The sequence below is a fragment of the Epinephelus moara genome, chromosome 17 (assembly GCF_006386435.1).
Source record: "Epinephelus moara isolate mb chromosome 17, YSFRI_EMoa_1.0, whole genome shotgun sequence".
Classification (NCBI taxonomy): Eukaryota; Metazoa; Chordata; class Actinopteri; order Perciformes; family Serranidae; genus Epinephelus; species Epinephelus moara.
This window is the reverse complement of record NC_065522.1, coordinates 3,366,833-3,387,918: the sequence shown is the minus strand read 5'-3', so window position 1 is coordinate 3,387,918 and position 21,086 is coordinate 3,366,833. Positions and strand designations below refer to the sequence as shown.

Sequence of the window (21,086 nt, the reverse complement as noted above, 5' to 3'; positions counted from 1 at the left end):
TAAACCACTGACTGTGCACTCCGCCGCCAAGTGGGCAGGGGTGGTAATTGCAACCGGTCAAATGACTGACGGCCTTCAGATTTTCCGGTCATTGTTGTAAAAAACCGGTCAATGACTGAGAATATCTGGTTAACGCGACCCCTGGTATGGAGATGAAGCCTTCCCATTACCCTTAACCCCCCCCATTCCACCTTTCCCAGTGGATCTGCACGACCTGTACTGTACACCCCTGATTGTCAGAGAATAAAAATTTACTGATAATAACTTATTACTTTGAAACACAAAGAGGCCAAGAGAAACTGTTTAGGGCCGAACTTATTCAGAACTGTCTTAAGATGGAGAGAAATGTGTGTAGCTCAAGTGGCAACCTCTGGGGCTGAAAAATTAAGCCAAGGTGAAAGTGCCACAAACTGCAGTTCTTTAAATGTCCACTTGAGGCTGGCTCCAAGTGTGAGTCAATCCCCATAGACCCCCATGTTAAAATACCTAACTTTAGTGCAGAAATAAACATGTTAAAGCCTGGTACAAAAACAAAACAAAACTATAACTATAACTAATTTCCCCCTTCATGAGAACTGGATGGGAAGAATTTTCTCTTAACTTGCCCGTTAACGCTTTAAGCCATGCAGGGGTGGGGGCCCCTGAGTTACAGTCTGTCTCCAAGGTGTCACTACAGTCTATGACTCAGATCCACCCCCTGCTCCTCCACAGCTCCCCCCTCTCGTCCAAATATGGTCACTTCTGGCTCCAAAAAACCAAGGTGGCAATAGCTGAAATGTCGAACTTGAGGCTTCAAAATGGGAGTCCACAAACCAATGGGTGACATCACTGAAGCTACATTCATTATTTTGTACAGTCTATGGCAGGGGTAGGCAACCCGTTACCCTGGAAATCCAGAGTTCTCGCGAGAGCACAATTAGAATTTGCTCAGCGAGTCACTCTGGCGATCAGTAATGATGCTCATTACCTATGCCCATGAAACCAAGCTGCACCAATCACATCGATGTATCTGATATAGGCGGGCCAGAGGCGAAGAAGTCTGGAATCAGTCAGTAAACATTGCAAGATGGCTACGGATGAACACCAGTTGTTTGAAACGATTTTGGCCGCTACAATGAACGAGTTAGACTTGGCTTTTTCTCTAAAAGAGGAACAGAAGATGGTGCTTGAGTCTTTCCTTTGCAAGAAGGACGTTTTTGCTGTTTTGCCGACCGGATACGGCAAGAGTCTAATCTACCAGTTAGCTCCGCTGGTAGCTAAACATATACGTCACCCGGTGTTTTGTTCTGATTGGTCGTAGTGTTATCCAATTGCGTGCAGTGATATTTACAAACGCTTGCTTGGTGCCGCCCCTCGAGTTGGGCCATTTGCATTACTCATGGCCAGACCCTAAATTTTTCTAGATTTGGGTCTGGATTTCCAGGCTAGCAACCTGTGGCATTAACAAAAAAAGAAAAAAAAAAAGAATAAAAGTCATATTTTTTTAACATTTTAATTTTCCTTTATCATTGTTGTAGGACTAAAGAAATTCTTACCTTCTCCAGCTGCAAAAATGTGTGGCCTATACATCGAATAAAAAAAATGTTTTAACACTTAAAATGGGTGTCATGCGTCTACAACCTGTCGTCATTTTCTCAAAATTTTGCTGAACCTCAATAGCACTGGCAAAAATGGCTCTTCTGATAGTAAAGATTGCCAACACCTGGTCTATGGTGTAGCTGCAGACTAATTTCTCTATATAATAGCTGATAGTAATCTATAGCAGGGTTTCTCAAATTAAGGTATGGGAAGCCTACCCATTGTGATACTTTACTTCAGGGGTATATGACATTTTAAAAACAAAGTTAATTAAAAAATATATCAGTTATGCATCATTGCTAAAATAATTCTGCTATAAGTTCAATAGCAAATGGGAATCTAAGTTCAATAAACCACATTTTACGATCAGTACTCCTCTTTTCAATGCAACTGTAGTTGTAGTTTAACAACACCATCAAACACAATCACCTTCACATTTCTGAGACAGGAGAAACAGGAATAACATTCAGAAATGACACAAGAGGACAGCAGAATGACTGATCCTGCAGGTGACTGTTGAAATATGTCGTTTAGGAGCTGCATTATATCTTCTCTGACTAATCCCCTCACCTCCTCCACAACAGCATATCAAGGCTCCCTGTTGAAATGTGTCAGGCCTACAGTAGAAGCAGTTCATAGTTGCAAATTGAAGCAGCTACATGGACTTTTTTCACAGAGGTTTCAGATCAGTCTTTTATGAAACATAACTGTGATATCTGTTGATTGTGTCGTGGATTTTCTTCCATTGTTTGTCCATGACAGCAGGTCCTGAATTGGTTGTTGATGACATTGAGGATTTGTTTTTTTCCACCTACATTTCCCCAGAGTTTTCCCCATGTGCGCACCTCACTCACTGTTGGCCATAACTTACTCATAAATAAAGGGAGGGCTGTCGTGGTTCTAAGTATCAGGCTTGGAGACTTCCTTTTCCTGCTCAAACAGGCACGTAGAGAGGGAGGGAATGTATTGTTGCTCTCTCTCTCTGGTGCATTATGTCGGTCAAAGACAAGGTGGATAGTAAGCCCACCTACAAAGCAGTTTATTAAACTTTGACTTGAATTCAAGTTATTTTAATTATTGGTACTGTACATGTTATGGCTGTGAACACTACCAGTAGTTCTATATTTGATTGATAGTTGTTTCTATATTTTCTAAGTAGAAAATTCTTTTTGAAACAGCTTTGACAGAGACATCCTTATGGCTGAGGGGTTAAGGGAGCCTCTAGGCTTAAAGGAATACTTCATCCACAAAATGACCATTTGTGTATCAGTCACTCACTGCTTTTATCTGAAATTTGTGAAGAAGACATTGTTTGTCTTGCATGCCTCCATGGTGAACAAAGAATCCCAAAAGGTGAACATTCTTCATGAATTGAATTAAACGGGGACTATGTTTAACAGCAGCAAAACTACATCAAAATAACCATTTACAAACTCTCACACAACTCGTGCAAACACATTCTCACTCCGACTTCATCACATATCAACGTTTGGTTATAGACTTCCCATGTCGAGATATGACGTGCAAGGTACCCTGAGTGCATTGGTTGTTGACGTCCTGGGATGCCGTGTCAACTTCAGCCTGTTAAATGCATTGTCTGTTTTCAAAATATACTTTTGTTTTCACAGGAAATTAACAGTTTGCATATAGTCTCTTTCAAAATAAGCTCACTATGTCGATACAACACCACAAATTGATATTTTTTTCCTTCAATAACAAACATGTGGTTACATTTTGCCAACGCACATACGTGGTTGGGTTTAGTAAAAAAGGACAGGGTTTGGCTTTACATTAATAAGAGAAGCAAACACCGCCCTCCTGGGTGAAAGTCAGTGGTAGCTGGACCCATCCACCACTGCTCCTGCCCACCCCACTCTGACTTTTGCCCCCTTAACTTACTTTGTTGTCTGGCTGCGTTTCCCCCTGATGCTGACGGGTGCCATTACAGAATAACGACGCATATTATGCCAACGTAACAGGACTGCTTTTTTCGTCTCTGTCTGATGGCAGAAGTCACTGACCAAGCGCTGGTATTCGACAACTTTGGAGTGAGACCAGGTTGCTCCTGCAGTATAATCCAAATCTCATTTATCCAGTCGTAAACACAGTACTTTACAAACACATCCAATTTCACTAAACGTTACAATATGACACGTTTGCATACGAGTAGCACGCCTTGAGTGTGTCTGAGCACATGTATGCATATAAGCTCTGCTTCAGCAGAATTCAGATGCATATGTGTGCCCAAGTACACTTGCATAATACTGTGTGTGAGAGTTTGTAAATGGATGTTGTGATATATTTTGCTGTTGTTAAACGTGAACTTCATGAAGAATGTTCACTTTTTTTGGATTCTCCATTTGCCTTGAAGCCATGGGAGACACAAAGTTTTCTTCACGAATTCATGGTAACACGCAGTGAGTAACTGATATACAAATAGCCATTTTGAGGGTGAAGTATTCCCTTAAATGCTGTGTTGCTGCTCTCATCTCCTGTCTATGGAATGACTGCTTGTTGGTGAGGTATAAAAGATCCAGTCTGCAAAAGTTTTGGCCAAATGAATTGTTCATTTACATTCAAATATGATGACTTTGAATTAGAGCTCAATCAGATCAGACTTCAAAATCTATGGCCTTGTCTTTTCATACCAGGTAGGATGACCTTTTGGTTTAGGTTTCAATCACACATTGTGCTTTTGTCCATAGGTGTTGCAGCCCTGGACTCTGAGGTATCAGGAAAGATAGGTCTGCGAGCTGTTATTTATTACTTCTCAACAACCATCATTGCAGTTATTCTTGGTGAGCTGATTACTTTCTTTGCCTCTAGTTGTCAGTAGCATTGTATTTATATTCTCCTGTTTATTTCAGGTGCTTTACAGTTAAGTATCTTAAATGGTGCAATGTAAAAGTGGTTTTTGACTGAGTAACCTATTAAGCTGTCGTCACAGCATACTGACTAGGATCATCCTTTGCAGGCATTATTTTGGTAATGACTATCAAACCAGGAGTGTCTCAGACAGCTGACCACATTGACAGAGCCGGGACCACGCCCAACGTCACAACAGTTGACACACTCTTGGACCTCCTCAGGTGACCTCCCAACCATGTGATACAAATTCCTTATAACCATGAGATATCCACTCATTCAGATGTTGACATGATAGTGACGGCAACCTTAGGTCTTTTACTCATAGTTTAAAATTGAAATACTTGAGTTGTGGGGATTAGTCAATTATTATTTGTCACCTCTATTTTGCCTTTATGTATCAAACAAACTAGTTTGTGTAATGTGTCGCTTAACAAAAGAAAAGTTTTCACACTTGATTTGAATGTCTACAGTCAAAGTTGAGTTGAAAAGCCTTCCATCATAGCCTTCTGCTAGCTGAATCCCAAGGCCTCCCCATCTCTCTGTGTCTTTTGTATGTTCTTTTAGTCTCAATGTGATTAATAGTACAAATGGAGAAACTGACACACACACACACACACACACACACACACACACACACACACACACACACACACATTTAGACACATATTTCTCCCAGAAGTAGTCTTGGTGTTACATTAGGTTGCACAAATGAAAAGTGACAGAGGTAGTTGTCTGAAGAATAAAAGAGAGAGCCTGAGGGAGATATTTGAACTGTCCCTTACTCATACACCTCCACAAACCTGTCCAGAAAGTTACATCAACTCATAAAGTTACATCAACTCATAAAGTTATGTCAACTCATAAAGTTATGTCACCTCAGAAAGTTACATCCACTAAGAAAGGTGCATCAACTCAAAAAGTTACTTCTACTCAGAAAGTTGCTTCAATGCAAAAAGTTATGTCAACTCAAAAGAATTTAGTAAACGCAGACAGTTATGTCAATTCAAAACATTACCTCACTTCGAAAAATGATACCTCAACATGGAAAGTTGATTTGGCTGTCAGAAAGTGGTTTTCAGTGGTTAGACAATTAATACTTCATTCTTAGAATACTGTGCTCTTAAAATTCCAGAACCCTGGGGTTCACATATCAGACCTTCAGTTCTTGAATTACAGACAACTGGAAACAATGTACAGCATGTACTGAAAATCCAATTTTCCCACACTTAAATTGAAAGAAACCTTGCATCCCTGGGGAGGGCATCTGCAGATTTTAGTATTTTAGCTCCCTTGCCTCAAAAGAAATTAAGCACATTTACAGCCTCTTTGTGAATATGAAAATCATTATCTCCCAGATTTTCAATGTAAGTCCAATTTATCAGGGAAGGATTGTGTACAAATCATTATGTATCTTTTATTTACCCCTAGTCTTTCCTTTTCCTATCAACAGAAACATGTTTCCAGAAAATTTGGTGCAGGCTTGTTTTCAGCAGGTAAGAGGCTTTCCATGCATATTTGATTTACATATTTAAACGTACATTAGGGTCTTGTGTATATATAATATGTAGCCTTCTGAGTGTAGCTCTGATGTTGTGACATGTGACCAATTACATTCTAGTACAAGACCAAGCGCAAAGAGCTGGAGCCTCCAAAAGTGTTAACCAACACTACCACAATTCCACCTCTCACAACTACCATCATGTCAGTGGTAGAGGTAGGTGTGCACATTTTTATGTTTATTGTGAGTTGTCAGTACCTTAATGCTTTTGATACATTGCCAAAGCTACACTTGTACCAGAGTTCACCAGGGTCTTCTGATGGGAACATCCATTAACATGACTGTTGGGGTTTTGATGTTTACTTGATAACAGTGTGTCCTTGTTGATCCATCTGTTGCACTTTACGTTTCATGTTTCTGCACCTGGCAACCAGAGTCTGATCTAAATGCATTAGAAGACCCAATAAAGAGTCATAAGTAGCCATGGGTCATTGGGCTGTGATCCTGTAGAAAACATTTGTCCGGCTTATCAATGGGTCTTTAGAGTAAGCTAATGTGGTTGTGAAAGCAGCTTCCTGGCCTGCTCTTGGTAAGCTGAATGAATCACCTCCTTGTTTCCTCTCCTGGCAGAATATAACCAAGGAGTATAAAATCGTTGGGACGTATTCGGATGGAATCAACGTATTGGGGCTTATTGTGTTCTGTGTTGCTTTTGGCCTTGTTATTGGGAAGATGGGCGAAAAAGGCCGTATCCTCCTGGAATTTTTTGATGCCCTGAATGAAGCAACCATGAAACTAGTCCAGATCATTATGTGGTATGTATGTAAGACTGATCTACAGGTATGGGTTTCCAAAGGGATAATGTTTAAAAGCTATATGGTGAACTGTTGATCATACTTTTAGTCAGTAAAATGTGAACAACCTTCCAAATGCACTGTCTTGAGTATGTTTGGAGAATAAATTCTTTAGTTCTGCATGAGGCAAAAAGTGAGACCTAATCCAGTCCCCTACCAATCTTTTAAGACACAGCTTGGTTGAACCCGACTGATTTGAGACCTAACATTTTTCCCAGCACAGTTGCCAGAAGAACATGTTGACATTGTACATTTCTGCAAATCACAAATACATTACACTTGCATGTTTTATACATATCATATCAACATTTCGTAAGTTACATGGTATATGAGCTAACTTTGTGTCTGGAGGTGAAGGGGATGGTGGGTGGAGTGTAACTTGGGTGAGACACCTGCCAAGCTGTAGACCACTATTATCACTTTTCCACCATGGGACCGGTTCCGCTCCGTTTCCCACACTTAATTTTGAAACATTCAGAGCATTTTGATCAAAAAGAAATTGGTTGAAAACCCGAAAAGTTGAATCTCAGGTGGAACCAAAAGATAGTGAATTGTGAAGTTTGAATCGTGACAACATCTGTGGGTGTTTTATATTCTACAGGTTGGAAAGAGAGGATAGAGAGGGTAACAATGGAGAAGTCAAGTAAGAAATCGTCAAAGAGCGTACAGGGGTCTCAATAATAGTTAGTCTATGTTTTTTTTTATATATATGTATATTTTTTTATTAATAATAATAAATAATAAAAAAAAATAGTTAGTCTATGTTTGTTAGGTGAAAACAAATATCTGTGATAACATGACCAAAGTTCAAAGATATTCAATGTTATCTGCAGTTTTGCTACTGCTTTCTGCACTGTGCAATGGTCTCCGTTGATGACACATCCTTAATTACAGTGGTTCCACTAGAAACTTGTGGGTCATTAAATAGCACCAAGGCTCCAGGAACCATGAACAGACCAAGTTCAAGAACCAGAGCTAATTTGGTGGACAAGGGATATGTTTGAAACCAACAAACGACAAAACCGGTTGTGATTTATTAAGTCCTTGTTGTATTTCCAATGGCTTTTTAGGCACTAAACATGGGCAGCATAGTGACCTATCACTGTTTTTTCAACAGGCATGGTGCCATTAAAAGCATTTGTTTTGTGCCAAGACATTGCATTACAGCGGGGATTGTTTCAGATTCAGATTCAGATTCAGAATACTTTATTAATCCCCGGGGGGAAATTGTTTTTGTTCCAATGCTCCGTGCAAAGTAGAAATAGAAATACAGCATGAATGGAAACAAGAGATAAAGATGAAGATATAAATAAAATACTAAAATAGACAATGAAATAAGTAAAATAAATATTAAAGTAGACATTAAAATAAAATAAAATAAAATAAAATATTAAAGTAGACATTAGAATAAAATAGAATAAAATAGAATATTAAAGTAGACATTAACATAAATAAAATATTACAGTAGACAATAAAGTAAAATAAATAATAAAAACAGTAAAGTAGACAATCTGAAATATATACAATATACAATGAAATGGTTGTAGCATTATAAATGAAATAAGAATGAGTAATTATATTGTGTGATTTGTTTTATAAATAGCCAAATGAGTCCGATCATCAGAGGGAGGAGTTGTACAGTTTAATGGCCACAGGTAAGAATGACTTCCTGTGGCGCTCAGTGGTGCATTTAGGAGCAATCAGTCTCTGGCTGAAGGTGCTCCTCTGTTCGACCAGAGCGTTGTGGAGAGGGTGAGAGCCATGCTGAAGTATCGCCCGCACCTTTGACAGCATCCTCCTGTCTGACACTGCTGTCAAAGGGTCCAGCTCCACCCCCACAACGTCACTGGCCTTTCTGATCAGCTTGTTGAGTCTGTTGGCATCGGCTACTCTCAGTCTGCTGCCCCAGCACACCACAGCAAACAGAATAGCACTGGCCACCACAGACTCATAAAACATCCTCAGCATAGTCCGGCAGATGTTAAAGGAGCGGAGCCTCCTCAGAAAATAGAGGCGGCTCTGTCCCTTCTTGTAAAGGACTTCAGTGTTCTTAGTCCAGTCCAGTTTATTGTCTATGAACACACCCAGGTACTTGTAGTGTTCTACAATGTCCACGTTATGCCCCAGGATGGAAACTGGGGTCACTGGTGTCCTCGTTCTCCTCAGATCCACCACCAGCTCTTTTGTCTTTGTTGTGTTGAGCTGCAGGTGGTTCAGCTCACACCATGAGACAAAGTTATTCACCACAGCCCTGTATTCAGCCTCCTCACCCTTGCTGATACATCCAACTATAGCAGAGTCATCAGAAAACTTCTGAAGATGACAAGACTCTGTCTGGTAGCTGAAGTCCGTGGTGTAAAGGGTGAAGAGGAAAGGAGAGAGGACAGTACCTTGTGGAGCCCCGGTATTGCTGACCACTGTGTCTGACACACAGTGCCGCAAGCGCACGTACTGTGGTCGGCCAGTGAGGTAATCCACAATCCAGGACACAAGGGGGGGATTCACCAGCATCGCCGTCAGCTTGTCACCCAGTAGAGCAGGCCTGATGGTATTGAAAGCACTGGAGAAGTCAAAGAACGTGACCCTCACAGTGCTCCCCGGCTTGTCCAGGTGGGCGTAGATGCGGTTCAGCAGGTAAATGAGGGCATCCTCAACTCCAATCCGGGGCTGGTAGGCGAACTGGAGGGGATCCAGGTGCGGCCTGACCATAGGCCTGAGCTGCTCCAGGACAAGTCTCTCCAGGGTCTTCATGATATGTGACGTCAGTGCCACCGGTCGGTAGTCCGAGAGACCGCTGGGTTGCGGCATCTTTGGCACTGGAACGAGGCAGGACGTCTTCCATATCACAGGGACCCTCTGGAGGCTCAGGCTCATTTTGAAGACACGATGAAGCACTCCACAGAGCTGTTCGGCGCAGGCTCTGAGAACCCGTGGGCTGACACCATCAGGGCCTGCAGCCTTACCGGCGGGGAGTTTGCTCAGCTGTCTCCTAACATGTAGAGGTGTAAAGAGTGCAGGTTGAGGAGGGGGAGAGTTGGAGTCCAAAGTGAGAGGAGGGCAGGTAGCATGGGAGCCAGAGGAGGTGTGAGGAGTGGGGGATGGGTGTGAGGGGCTCACCAAGTTGGATGAGGTGCTATCAGGAGGAGGAGGGGGGGTCAGAAGTGGTGGTGGCTGGAGACAGTCAGCAGGAGAGCCAACAGGGGCCAGGGCAGCAGTGTCAAACCTATTGAAGAACAGATTTAACTCATTGGCCCTAGCCACACTACCATCAGCTCCACTGCTAGTTGGTCTGTAACCGGTGATGGTCCTCATACCACTCCAGACCTCGCTCATGTTATTCAGCTGGAGTTTCCTCTCCAGCTTCCTCCTGTAGCCGTCCTTAGCCTCATTGATCTTTGCACTCAGCTCCCTCTGAATGTCCCTCAGCTCCTCCCTGTTGCCACCTCTGAAAGCCCTCTTCTTCAGGTTGAGTATGGCTTTGATGTCCTTTGTTACCCAAGGCTTGTTATTTGGGTAACACCGCACAGTCCTTGCTGGGACAATGCCGTCCACACAGAAATTAATGTAGTCTGTAATGCACTCAGTAAGCCCATCAATGTCCTCTCCATGTGGCTCACAGAGTACATTCCAGTCAGTCACCTCAAAACAGCCCTGCAGTGCCTCATAGCAGTCCTCTGACCATGTCCTCACTGTCTTTGTGGTCACAGGCAGCCTCTTCACTAGAGGCACATAGCAGGGGGTGAGAAGCACCAAGTTGTGATCTGATCTACCCAGCGGGGGAAGGGACGTGGAGGTGTATGCGTCCTTTACATTAGCATACAGCAGGTCCAGGCTCTTCTCCTCTCTGGTTTTACAGGTCACATACTGGGTGAATTTCGGGAGTGTCTTTTTAATAGAGACATGGTTGAAGTCACCCGAGATTATAATGAGAGCACTCGGGTGTGCAGTCTGTAGTCCGGCTATTGTGGAGTGGATGACGTCACATGCCGACGTCGGGTTAGCGGACGGGGGGATATAAGCAGCCACTACAATAGCATGTGAGAATTCACGGGGTAAATAGTAAGGACGGAGGCCCACAGCTAACAGTTCAAACTGGATATTTAAAGCCAAAACATGATGTTTTCCTAAATATAACCAAGGTGTTTTTGTGTCAAAGCTAACCACACAAAGTTTACACACACATTCCTATGTTATACTGTACAACATTATGTATGTTATTCAATATCTTATTTGCAGCTACAAGCCCATGAGCATTTTAACAAAACCATTTTAACAAGTAGCAAAAATAATCATTGAACACAAACTCTATTAACACAGGACTAGTATTACCTGGGGACCCCTAGTCATTTGTAACAACTGCAGAGAATGTCTGTGATCTTAATTCCATGTGAATCTGCCATGTCCATAATTTGTCAAGTACAAATTGCCAGCCAGCTCAAATCAATCACAAGAGCAGAATCTTTGAATGCCTTGGTAGCTGAGTGGTTGCAGTGCATGCTACATTACTGCAACCTCCCAGGTTCAGGTCCTTGGGACCTTTGTTGCATGTCATACCCCTCTCTTTTCTTCCATTTCTACTCTGTCTCTTCTCTATCAAATATTATTTTATAGAATATTAATATGTCACAGTGAAGCTGACCTTTGATCTTTTCTTTATAAAATGTCATTTTATCCTATTAGACATTTGTGTGAAATTTTGTAATAATTCATATATGAGTTCTTGAGTTATGGCCAAAAACATGTTTTGTGAGGTCACAGTGACCTTGACCCTTAACCTCCAAATTCTAATCACTTCATCCTTGAGTCCAAGTGGACATTCATGCCAAATTTTAAGAAATTTCCTTAAAATGTTCTTGAGATATCGCATTCATGAGATTGCAAAGGAGTAGTTCACAGTGTCCTTGACCTTTCCCCACCAAATTCTAGTCAGTTCATCCTTGACTCAAAGTTGATGTTTGTGCCAAAATCTTCTTCTTCCAAATTCTTGAGATATTATGTTCGCGAGAATGGGACAGACAAGGTTGCGGAGACCTTCACCTTTGACTTCTGACCTCCAAAATCTTATCAGCTCATCAGTGAGTCCGAGTGGATATTTGTGCCAAACTTGAAAAAATTCCCCGAAGACGTTCTTGAGATATTCTGTTTACAAGAATGGAATGGACAGAAAACCCGAAAAGACAATGACTCCAGCTTCAGCCATCACCGGCACGGAGGCAGAAAAAACAAAGGGAAAAAAAGGGTTGACACCGTACATCACTGCTACTTGTGTAGAGTTCCTAATGACTGTGTGCATCCTAACTGAGGGATGACGTCAGTAAATTCTAGTAAAACACAGACTTTGCTTATCCCGTGTGAATGGGCCACACAGACCACAGGGATGGGGGTGATTTCTGAATCACATGAGGTTCTCCTGTAATACTAGTCCCATACTAATAGGTCTTAACACAGTATATGACACAGAAACAAGTTATTTTATTCATTAAGTATAACTAACAAAGGTGTTGGCAACACTGCCTCTCTTTCCCTTTTCCTACTTGGATTTCTGTAGCTACTTATAATGGATTTGATTTCAAAAAGAGGAAGACAGACACTTCTGAACAACATTTCAAAATGCCAAGACCCAACCCGAGTTTGGAACTTGATAAAAAAAAGGCACAATAAAACAGCCTAAACCTTACCAGAAACTTAATACCAAGTTGGGTAGCATAACTCTTTGGATCTGCTGTAGATGCAATATTTGTGCTGGCAGATTTCTTTATTTGTGTATCCTACTGGTTTAAATGAAATTATGATGGAACACTCAGTAATTGATTAAATATTCGTCTCCAAGATGCAAAAATCTGTGATTTTTTTTTTGCTCAAAAAGATTCCTTAAGTAATGATTAATCAATTGTTCAAATTGTGAATAATTTTTTATGTTAACTGACTAGTCAATTATTCAACAAAGCATTTCAGTCGTATGAGTAGCTGTAGCTGAAATGCACAATATTTGCTCAAATCCTGGATTCTATCCCCTAAATGACTCCATCTTGATGTGTTTTTCAGTTACATGCCAGTGGGGATCTTGTTCCTAATTGCTGCTAAGATCATCGAGGTGGAAGACTGGGAGATCTTCAGGAAGATGGGTCTTTATATGGTGACGGTGCTGAGTGGGTAAGCTCTCCCATTACTCTGTATCCGCCTGTTCCAGACTCTGGGATTTATGGTTGACATTTGGGCCGATTCTCCCTCCAGTGATACAGTAAAAGCTGAGCTCTGTGTAGGCACTGATAAGGGCCAAGGACATTTAAAACTGCTCAACCTGCAGATACAATAATGAAAGCCTTGCCCAGGCCACTAAATCTAAGTGACACCATTAAAGACTGTATAGTAAATCCCCTTCAGTTAGGTCACAGGGGTTGGTCCAAGGCTTCAAGAGCTCCTGTGATGACATGTGCCCGCAATGTTCACACTTTTTCATGCGTTACTGTTTTACGACAATGAATAACTGAAAATATAATTAAAAGTTTTTGACACAATCAACAGAAGAAGTCTCTTCTTCTTAATGTCAAAGAAAAGTCAAATCTCTCCAGATGTGCCATTTTAAAAGCTCTTTAGCTGAAATCTATTCAAAAGTCAGTTCAGTCAACTGACATTTGAGCTTGTGCACCCTTAATTCAAGATCTGTGGATGTATGCCTTGGTCATTTGATCACAACCTTTATTCTGGAAGGGGACTATAGTCATTTCAAAACTGTAATCCCATTAAAACTAAAATGTCACTGTCAAAACACTATTTATGTTTATGTGAGGTTGCAGTAACATTTTAGGGTGCAAAATAATTACACACACTGTAATGCAATGTAATGTGTCAAAATTTTACACCTCACTTAAATATATGTGTGTTTGTCATGTGGAAGTCATTATTATTAAAATAGAATATCTGTATTGTCATTGTACAATTACAATGAGATTCAGGTAGGAACACTGTAATAAATACAAATGAGTTAAAGGGAAACTACTTGCCTAAGGCATTTTACATTGTATAAATTAGCCTTGCAACTAGTGATCTAGCGGCCGGCGATCTTTCCCTCTTCTCATATAAAACAGCAACATTTAACAAAGGTAACGGCACACAATTTGGCTCCATTATAACTCACAAGTTTCACCAACCAAACAACTGTCTAGTACTAAACATGTTTTCCAAACGAATATAGCATGCTAACATTAATGGCACAAGCCTATGGCATTTTACATTGTATAAATTAGCCTAGCAACGAGCGGAGGTTTCTTCTGCTCATATGAAACCAGGATAAATCCCAAAGTATAAATCCCTGAAGGATAAATTACACACAAGACTTAAAATGCTATATTAGTGGAGGCTTTACTGTCTTCACAATTGATTGTTTCTTATCTGTGAAATAAAAGTAAATAAAAGCTTTGTTTCCACTGAGGGAAATGGTGTCAGTATACAGAAACAGACAGGAGGTCTGCATCACGCGTAGTTACAATTCTAGGGAGGTGCACATCAGACTACGACGTAGGTTACGGTGTTGATACAACGCAGAAGTTTAAATGATAGCCATGTTTAATGTGTGAAGAAAAGGATAACAGGAGCGCTGCTGGTGTCCCTCAAACCACTGGTGCTCATGGAAGGGTTAAAAATCCAGAAGGCATAAAAAATCAAAGTCCAGGCACTCAGGTCGGTTTGGAAAAATTAAAAAGCCTTTATTTAATGGGCAAGAGTCATTAAAAACACTACTGCGTGTCGGCTTGCGCCTTCCTCAGGGTGTATGAAGACAAGAGAGCAAACAAAGCAATTATAGTTGCAATCACTTCAGCTGTGAATCATTCAGTCTGTGCCATTTTCTTTTAGGCCTCTAGGAGGCCTCAGTCATGAATTAGTACAAGAAGACTGTAAAACTGTAACTTCAAACAACAAACTTATTGAGCCCCTCTCACAGTCAAATCTTAACTAAATAAGAATAATGTAAACAGAATAGAATCCACAATAGAAACCATACGAGAAATAATACAAGTATATACATAAAGATCAAGAAATAAGCAAAACCTTCTATGCAGATGTGCAAATGATGACATCTGCATAGTATCTTAAATAAAGTAAAGCTGTCTTGTCAGGACCATGACACATTGTCAATTACAAAAAAACATTTACAAAAAGGATGAGAGGTCAAAATCCTCATTGAGGCCAGGAAAACTGGTGGCCTTAAGGGCATGGATCCAATATGCCTCTCTTTGCTTGAGGCATTTGACGTTGTCCCCACCCCTGGCACCCAAGCTAATGACCAGTCATTTGAATGTTGTGCTTCCATGTAATGTTTGGCCATAGGATAACTCAAATTGCCAGTCCGAATGGCGTACCTGTGTTCAGCCACTCTGTCCCTCAGTCTTCTTTTAGTAAGGCCTATATAGAAACAGCCACAAATACACTCAAGTTGGTACACAACATGGGTAGTGTTACAATTAATAAAACTGGAAATAGAATAGATTTTATTACTAAACACATCCCTAATAGTGTCCGTTTTCACCATGTTTTCACAGTATTTACAGTTCCCACAGCGAAAATTGCGCTTGGGTCGACAAAGTCAGGTGTCTGGTTTGTTAGCAGGAAGATGACTCCTTACTAGTTTATCCTTGATTGCAGGGGCCCTGCTAAAGCTGATACTTGGCAGTTCAGGGAATACCTCTTGTAAAAATGGGTCACTGTCAATGATATCCCAATTTTTCTTTATAATGTGCTTGATCTGGATAGCTTCTTTACTGTAGCGTGTGACAAAGTAGGGTTTCTGAACTTGCTTTTGTTTAGGTTTAGGGCCGAGCAATTCGCTCCTCTCCAGTGACGGAGCCCTATTGTGAGCCTGAGTAAGAAGCTGGGATTTATACCCTCTCTGTCTAAAACGCTGCTGCATGTCCATGGATTGATTTAGAAAATCCTGATCAGAGTCACATATACATCTTAGTCTTTGGGTTTGTCCATAAAGGATATTCTTAATGAGCCATGGAGGGTGAAAGCTGTCCGCATGTAATACAGTATTTCGATCAGTTGTCTTTCTAAAAATGGAAGTGTGCAAGTATCCTTGGTCATCCTTTAAGATCTGCAGGTCCAAAAAGTTAATGACTTTTAGGTCATATAAAAGTCACATGTTTAATGTGTGTTTTGAATCAATTCAACTTTACAGCACTTAACAGAAACCCCACCACCAACTAGTGTTTTGTAGATGTAACTGCAGAGTGACTCAGACACACCACTGCACAAGAATAAATATTAACAACAGTGTAGGCTATAGTGTAGAGTCATACAGCTGACACACAAGTAAGCCACCAGTGTGTAAAGGCCGTTAGGGTTATGGCACAGAACACGCTTGGACCTAAAAGTTTCTATTTCTCTAAAGGTCTAATATTTGTGCTTGTAATATAAAATATTCTATAATAATGTGTGTTTTGTCCCTCAGTCTAGCCATCCATGCCACCATCTGTCTGCCACTGATCTTCTTTGTCATTGTGAGGAAGAACCCATACACATTTACACTGGGAATGGCGCAGGCCCTGGTGACAGCACTCATGATCTCCTCCAGGTCAGAATCCACTGAGTTCCTCACTCTGCTCGTAAAGCCAACTCCTAACACTAAAACTACTAATGCACCCAATGCCTTAAAAGCAACATATAAATACTCATAAACAGTATTTGCGAATCCAAACCATTGTGTGCCAGCCACTGTCTTGTCTCCCAGCTCTGCCACCCTGCCTGTCACCTTCCGATGTGCCGAGGAGAACAATCGCATCGACAAGCGGATCACTCGTTTCGTCCTCCCAGTGGGTGCCACCATTAACATGGATGGCACGGCACTCTACGAGGCAGTGGCCGCCATCTTCATCGCCCAGCTGAATGACTACACTCTGGATGTGGGCCAGATTGTGACTATCAGGTACATCATGTTACTAAGCAGCACTCAAAGCATCCAAATGATATAATACAACAACTGTTGATCAAGGCAGTCATTTCTTGCAGACTCCAATCAAACCTGGTCCTTAAAACATAGTAACATAAAATACTGAAGACAACATGTAAAACAACCAACATGACATCATGTCATAAATAAAAAATAATATTAAAAAACAATTTTAAGGTTCCAGTCACTACCAATTTTGGGAACTTTCAGGCCCATCCCATGGTCTTCATCAGTGACTGGAGTTTGCATAAATGTTGTCATATTCAAGGTTTTAGTCAATGTCCACTCACTAGTTTTTTGGACTCTTAAGACTACAGTTAGTAACTTTTATGAAAATTACCTTTTCCGGAAACTGTCACTGTATTATAAAAAAAGCACATGAGAGATAATCTGTGGGGGAAAAAATCATGTCCCTCCTCATCTTGCGACCAATTTTAAAGGCATTTGCTAGAATTTCAATTTCTGTTGCCTATTTCTGGCCTCAGATGTTTTCAAAACACAGTTTAGTGTACTGTGTAGCTTTAAAAGGAGAACATTTGTGACTTGGCTGCCATGTTGGGAACAATTGAAAAACCAAGCTACACTGACTGGCCAAAGTCGACTTTTTCATTTTACAGGAGAACTGTCACAACAATATGTTTCTGAAAACATTTGAGGTGAGAAATAGTAATGCAGTAACAGCATGTTGATTCATATTTGATCAGCGCTGACCAGTTTGACAGTTTGACTGCAGTTCAGTGATTGGCATGACTACAAGGAAAAAGAGTAGGCAAATGGGTACGATTTTTTCCACAGAATATCTGTCTCATTTAGTGCTGTGTGAATATAGTTACAGCTTCAGCAAGTATCCATAAGTTATTTTTGAAGAAAGTTACTAACTACAACTTTAATTGAATTATTAGGACATGAGATGATGATGTGTGCTCTGTTGCTGATAAAGATGGCGTCAGCTGTGGCTGAAGGGCATCTTGTTTTTGGGTTGTCTGTATGTATGTCCGTCCATTGCATTCTTGTGAATGTGATATCTTAAAAACATTTTTTGAGGAAATTCCAAAAATTTCGCAAAAACATTCACTTGAACTCAACGATAAAATGATTAGATTTTGGTGGTCAAATGAAAAAGGTCAAGGTCACTCTGATTTCACCTGTCTCATTCTCACAAACGCAATATCTCAGGAACACCTTTAGGACATTTTTCTTCAATTTTGCACAAACATTTACTGGAGTCTTGGGGCATCTGTGGCTTAGTGGATAGAGCAGGCGCCCCATGTACAAGGCACACTCACCTGTCCTGTCAAATAAAGGCTAAAATGCCCAGAAAAATATCTTTAAAAAAAAACAAAAAAAAAAAAAAACATTTACTTGGACTCAACAATGAATTTATTACATTTTGGTTGTCAAAGGTCAAGGTTACTGTGACCTTTCAAAACATGTTTTTTGGCCACAACTAAATAATTACGACAAAATGGCACAGAAATGTCTAACAGAATAAAATGATGAAGTTATGACAAAATTTATATCTAAAAGATCAAAGTTCAACATCACTGTGACACCATAATGTTTTATGGCTATCATTCTGATTAATCATCATTTTGATTAAATAAAATTTCCACGGTAAAGAATAAACTTTCAGGCTCTCCTTGGTTAAGGTTAGGAATCTTTGTGGTCATTAATAAAAAAGAAAGTACCATTTCGTTGGGGTTAAGGTTAGGGAACAATCGTAGTCATGGTTTTAAGAAATCATGACTGTTGTTGGGAAACCAAAGTAACACACTTTGCCAAGGCAACCCCAGTTATTTCATTGCTACTGACGGACAATAGCAATCACTAAACTAGAACACAGAGGGCTCTAGGTTAATAAATGTAAACCTATGTCAGTTTTAGGTATTTGAACAAATGCTGTCATCTTTTTTGGGACAGTCTCCCGAATTCTGAGGAGTTCAATTACTAAGCCAAATCCGTATGCCTAGAGATGCTGTCTGTATATCTAAAATTGCAGCTTAATGTGATATACTGTGTTTACTATGCTGATATTGTGCTTTTTATATTATCATAATGTACTGTTTTGGTACATCTAAGTAGCAGCAGTTTGTTTTGCTCCTAGTTTACTGATGGTCTTGACTGTTTCCATAAGTTACCTCCTGCTGCCATTTAGAGCCACCAATGTGCAAACGTCACATTTCATTTCTGCATGATGTCACAAAGAACATTTACAACATTGTGTCTCTGTGTTTCAGTATAACAGCCACAGTTGCGAGTATTGGAGCAGCAGGAGTCCCTAATGCTGGGCTCGTCACCATGGTGATAGTCTTAACAGCTGTTGGATTACCTGCAAGTGATGTCACTCTGATAGTTGCTGTGGATTGGCTGCTGTAAGTTATTGACCCTCTATCTGGACTGTTTTTCCTGCTTAATTTCTAACGTAAGAAGATAGTTCCGATTTTTTGAAGTAGGGGTGTATAATGTACTTATCCACAGATTATACACACAGCATATATTACATACAGTAGATGTTAGTCGGCATGCCCTGAGTTTTAGAGAAGCAGGCTGGAGTCCAACATGGAAGCTAAGCCATCTACTGCTATGAACAGTGATTTAACATTGCTGAACACAGGAGCTGCTGGTCTACCACTGCCTCAAAGAGTTATTTTGTTTGTGTTATTGTGAGACTTTAGCATCTAAAGAGGTTAGTTTGGATTCGCCAAAGTCACACAATAACACAAACTAAGTGATTAAATCAGCAGTAGACCAGCAGCTCCTGTGTTCAGCAAGCTTAAATTACTATTTTTGTCAGTGGAGTCTGGTGGCTTTGACGAGAGCATAGATAGGGACATGAAGCCACTAATGACTTCCCCATCGAAACGGGCTATCTGATGGAAAGGTAAAGTGGTGAAAACACTCTTAATATGGTGTACACTTAAACTCATATTAATTTTTTTAGGTGGGACTTACTGGGTGGCTAAAATATGTTTTTTTGCTGGCCCCCATCCACAGTATTACTTTGCTTAGTTTTCGTGTCTGGCTCCAGCCTGTTTCTCCAAACTGGGGGCCTGCCAATTGACATCTACTGTGTGTAACACACTGACTACGGCTAAGTACCCCATACAGCTCCACTTCAAAAAATCCGACCTGTCTCCTTAATGCTGTAGCTTGACTTGAGTGGTGTGTTACAGAGACCGGTTCCGTACCATGATCAACGTTCTTGGTGATGCTTATGGAGCCGGTATTGTCCAGAAGTTATCCAAGAGGGAACTAGAGAGAATGGATCTGACATCAGATGTGGACGTCGCCAATCCCTTTGCTCTGGAGGCCACCTTGGATGACGAAGAGTGTGAGAAGAAATCCTACGTCAATGGAGGATTCACCGTTGACAAGACAGATGCAATCTCTTTTACTGAAACCTCTCAGTTTTAGCCTCTGGCTGGCTCAGAGGAGCAGAGAAAGTGCCACGCTGCTATGAATGTGAAACAGAAAACCTTCCATTAGTATCAGCACCATGACGAGAGACCCATCCAAGCTCAGACATCAGCAATAGCAGCCTCCATCAAGCTTATCCAAGATGATCACCCTTCATGTCGGACATTTACAACAACGACTAGATTAAAGTGCTTCCTTCTTACACTCAAATTGTGCCAAGATTTTAAAAAGTCAGTTTTCTTTTGAATGAGTGGATTCTTTCTTGCAAAGATGCAGTCAAAAGAAGAGCAGTTGTGTGTGCGCACGAGGACATTATTTTTGGATGTATCAGAAGTGAGTGTATGTATTATGCAAAAAAGAAAAGATCAGTTTAACACAACTAAAAAAAACGATCTGAATTTGAAACTTCAATCCTACTTTATTTGCTCCTTGATTGGACAATAATTCTCAAAAATGTCTGAATGACCTTTTTTGTGTGGCTGTTTTTGAATGTCTATGTCCCATAATGCACTGCTTGTATATCTATCTGTATATTTAAACTGTGCCAAACATATAAGAAGGTTTTTCACTAAGGTGCATGAAGCAATATGTAAAAGAAATGCTAAACGCTGGCTGATTTTTTTATGGAGACTTTACAGAGTCTGGAGATGGTTAACGAAGGCTTATAAAGTCATTGAACACTGTGAAATTTGAGAACATTTTTTCAGAACCAAACAGGCTAATATTGATTGATTTATTGCAAAGTATAATGGTCATTAAAGTTGTGTTTAGGCAGCATGGGCAAATATTACAGTACATGAGAAACCCCAAATCTTTTCTGCTCAAACAAGATTATTTTAAGTGTCATCTCATGGATTTATGTGTCAATAATCAGATAATCAGAATGTCTTTTAACACAATGTCACAACTATCACTGTGGTAT

At 40.5% G+C, this 21,086-nt stretch overlaps 1 protein-coding gene across 1 annotated transcript in view; it reads left to right on the top strand.

Moving 5' to 3' along the window:
- Window positions 1-20,853, top strand: part of slc1a1 (solute carrier family 1 member 1) — a 32,417-nt gene extending 11,564 nt beyond the window's left edge. Inside the window, exons 3-12 of the mRNA XM_050066951.1 lie at window positions 4,284-4,376; window positions 4,553-4,667; window positions 5,897-5,939; window positions 6,065-6,160; window positions 6,575-6,759; window positions 12,844-12,951; window positions 16,250-16,372; window positions 16,529-16,723; window positions 18,985-19,119; window positions 19,921-20,853. Coding sequence (XP_049922908.1) covers window positions 4,284-4,376; window positions 4,553-4,667; window positions 5,897-5,939; window positions 6,065-6,160; window positions 6,575-6,759; window positions 12,844-12,951; window positions 16,250-16,372; window positions 16,529-16,723; window positions 18,985-19,119; window positions 19,921-20,161 — 1,334 coding nt within the window. The 3' untranslated portion in view covers window positions 20,162-20,853. The remainder of the gene's footprint in view (window positions 1-4,283; window positions 4,377-4,552; window positions 4,668-5,896; window positions 5,940-6,064; window positions 6,161-6,574; window positions 6,760-12,843; window positions 12,952-16,249; window positions 16,373-16,528; window positions 16,724-18,984; window positions 19,120-19,920) is intronic.
- The last annotated feature ends 233 nt before the right edge of the window (window positions 20,854-21,086 follow it).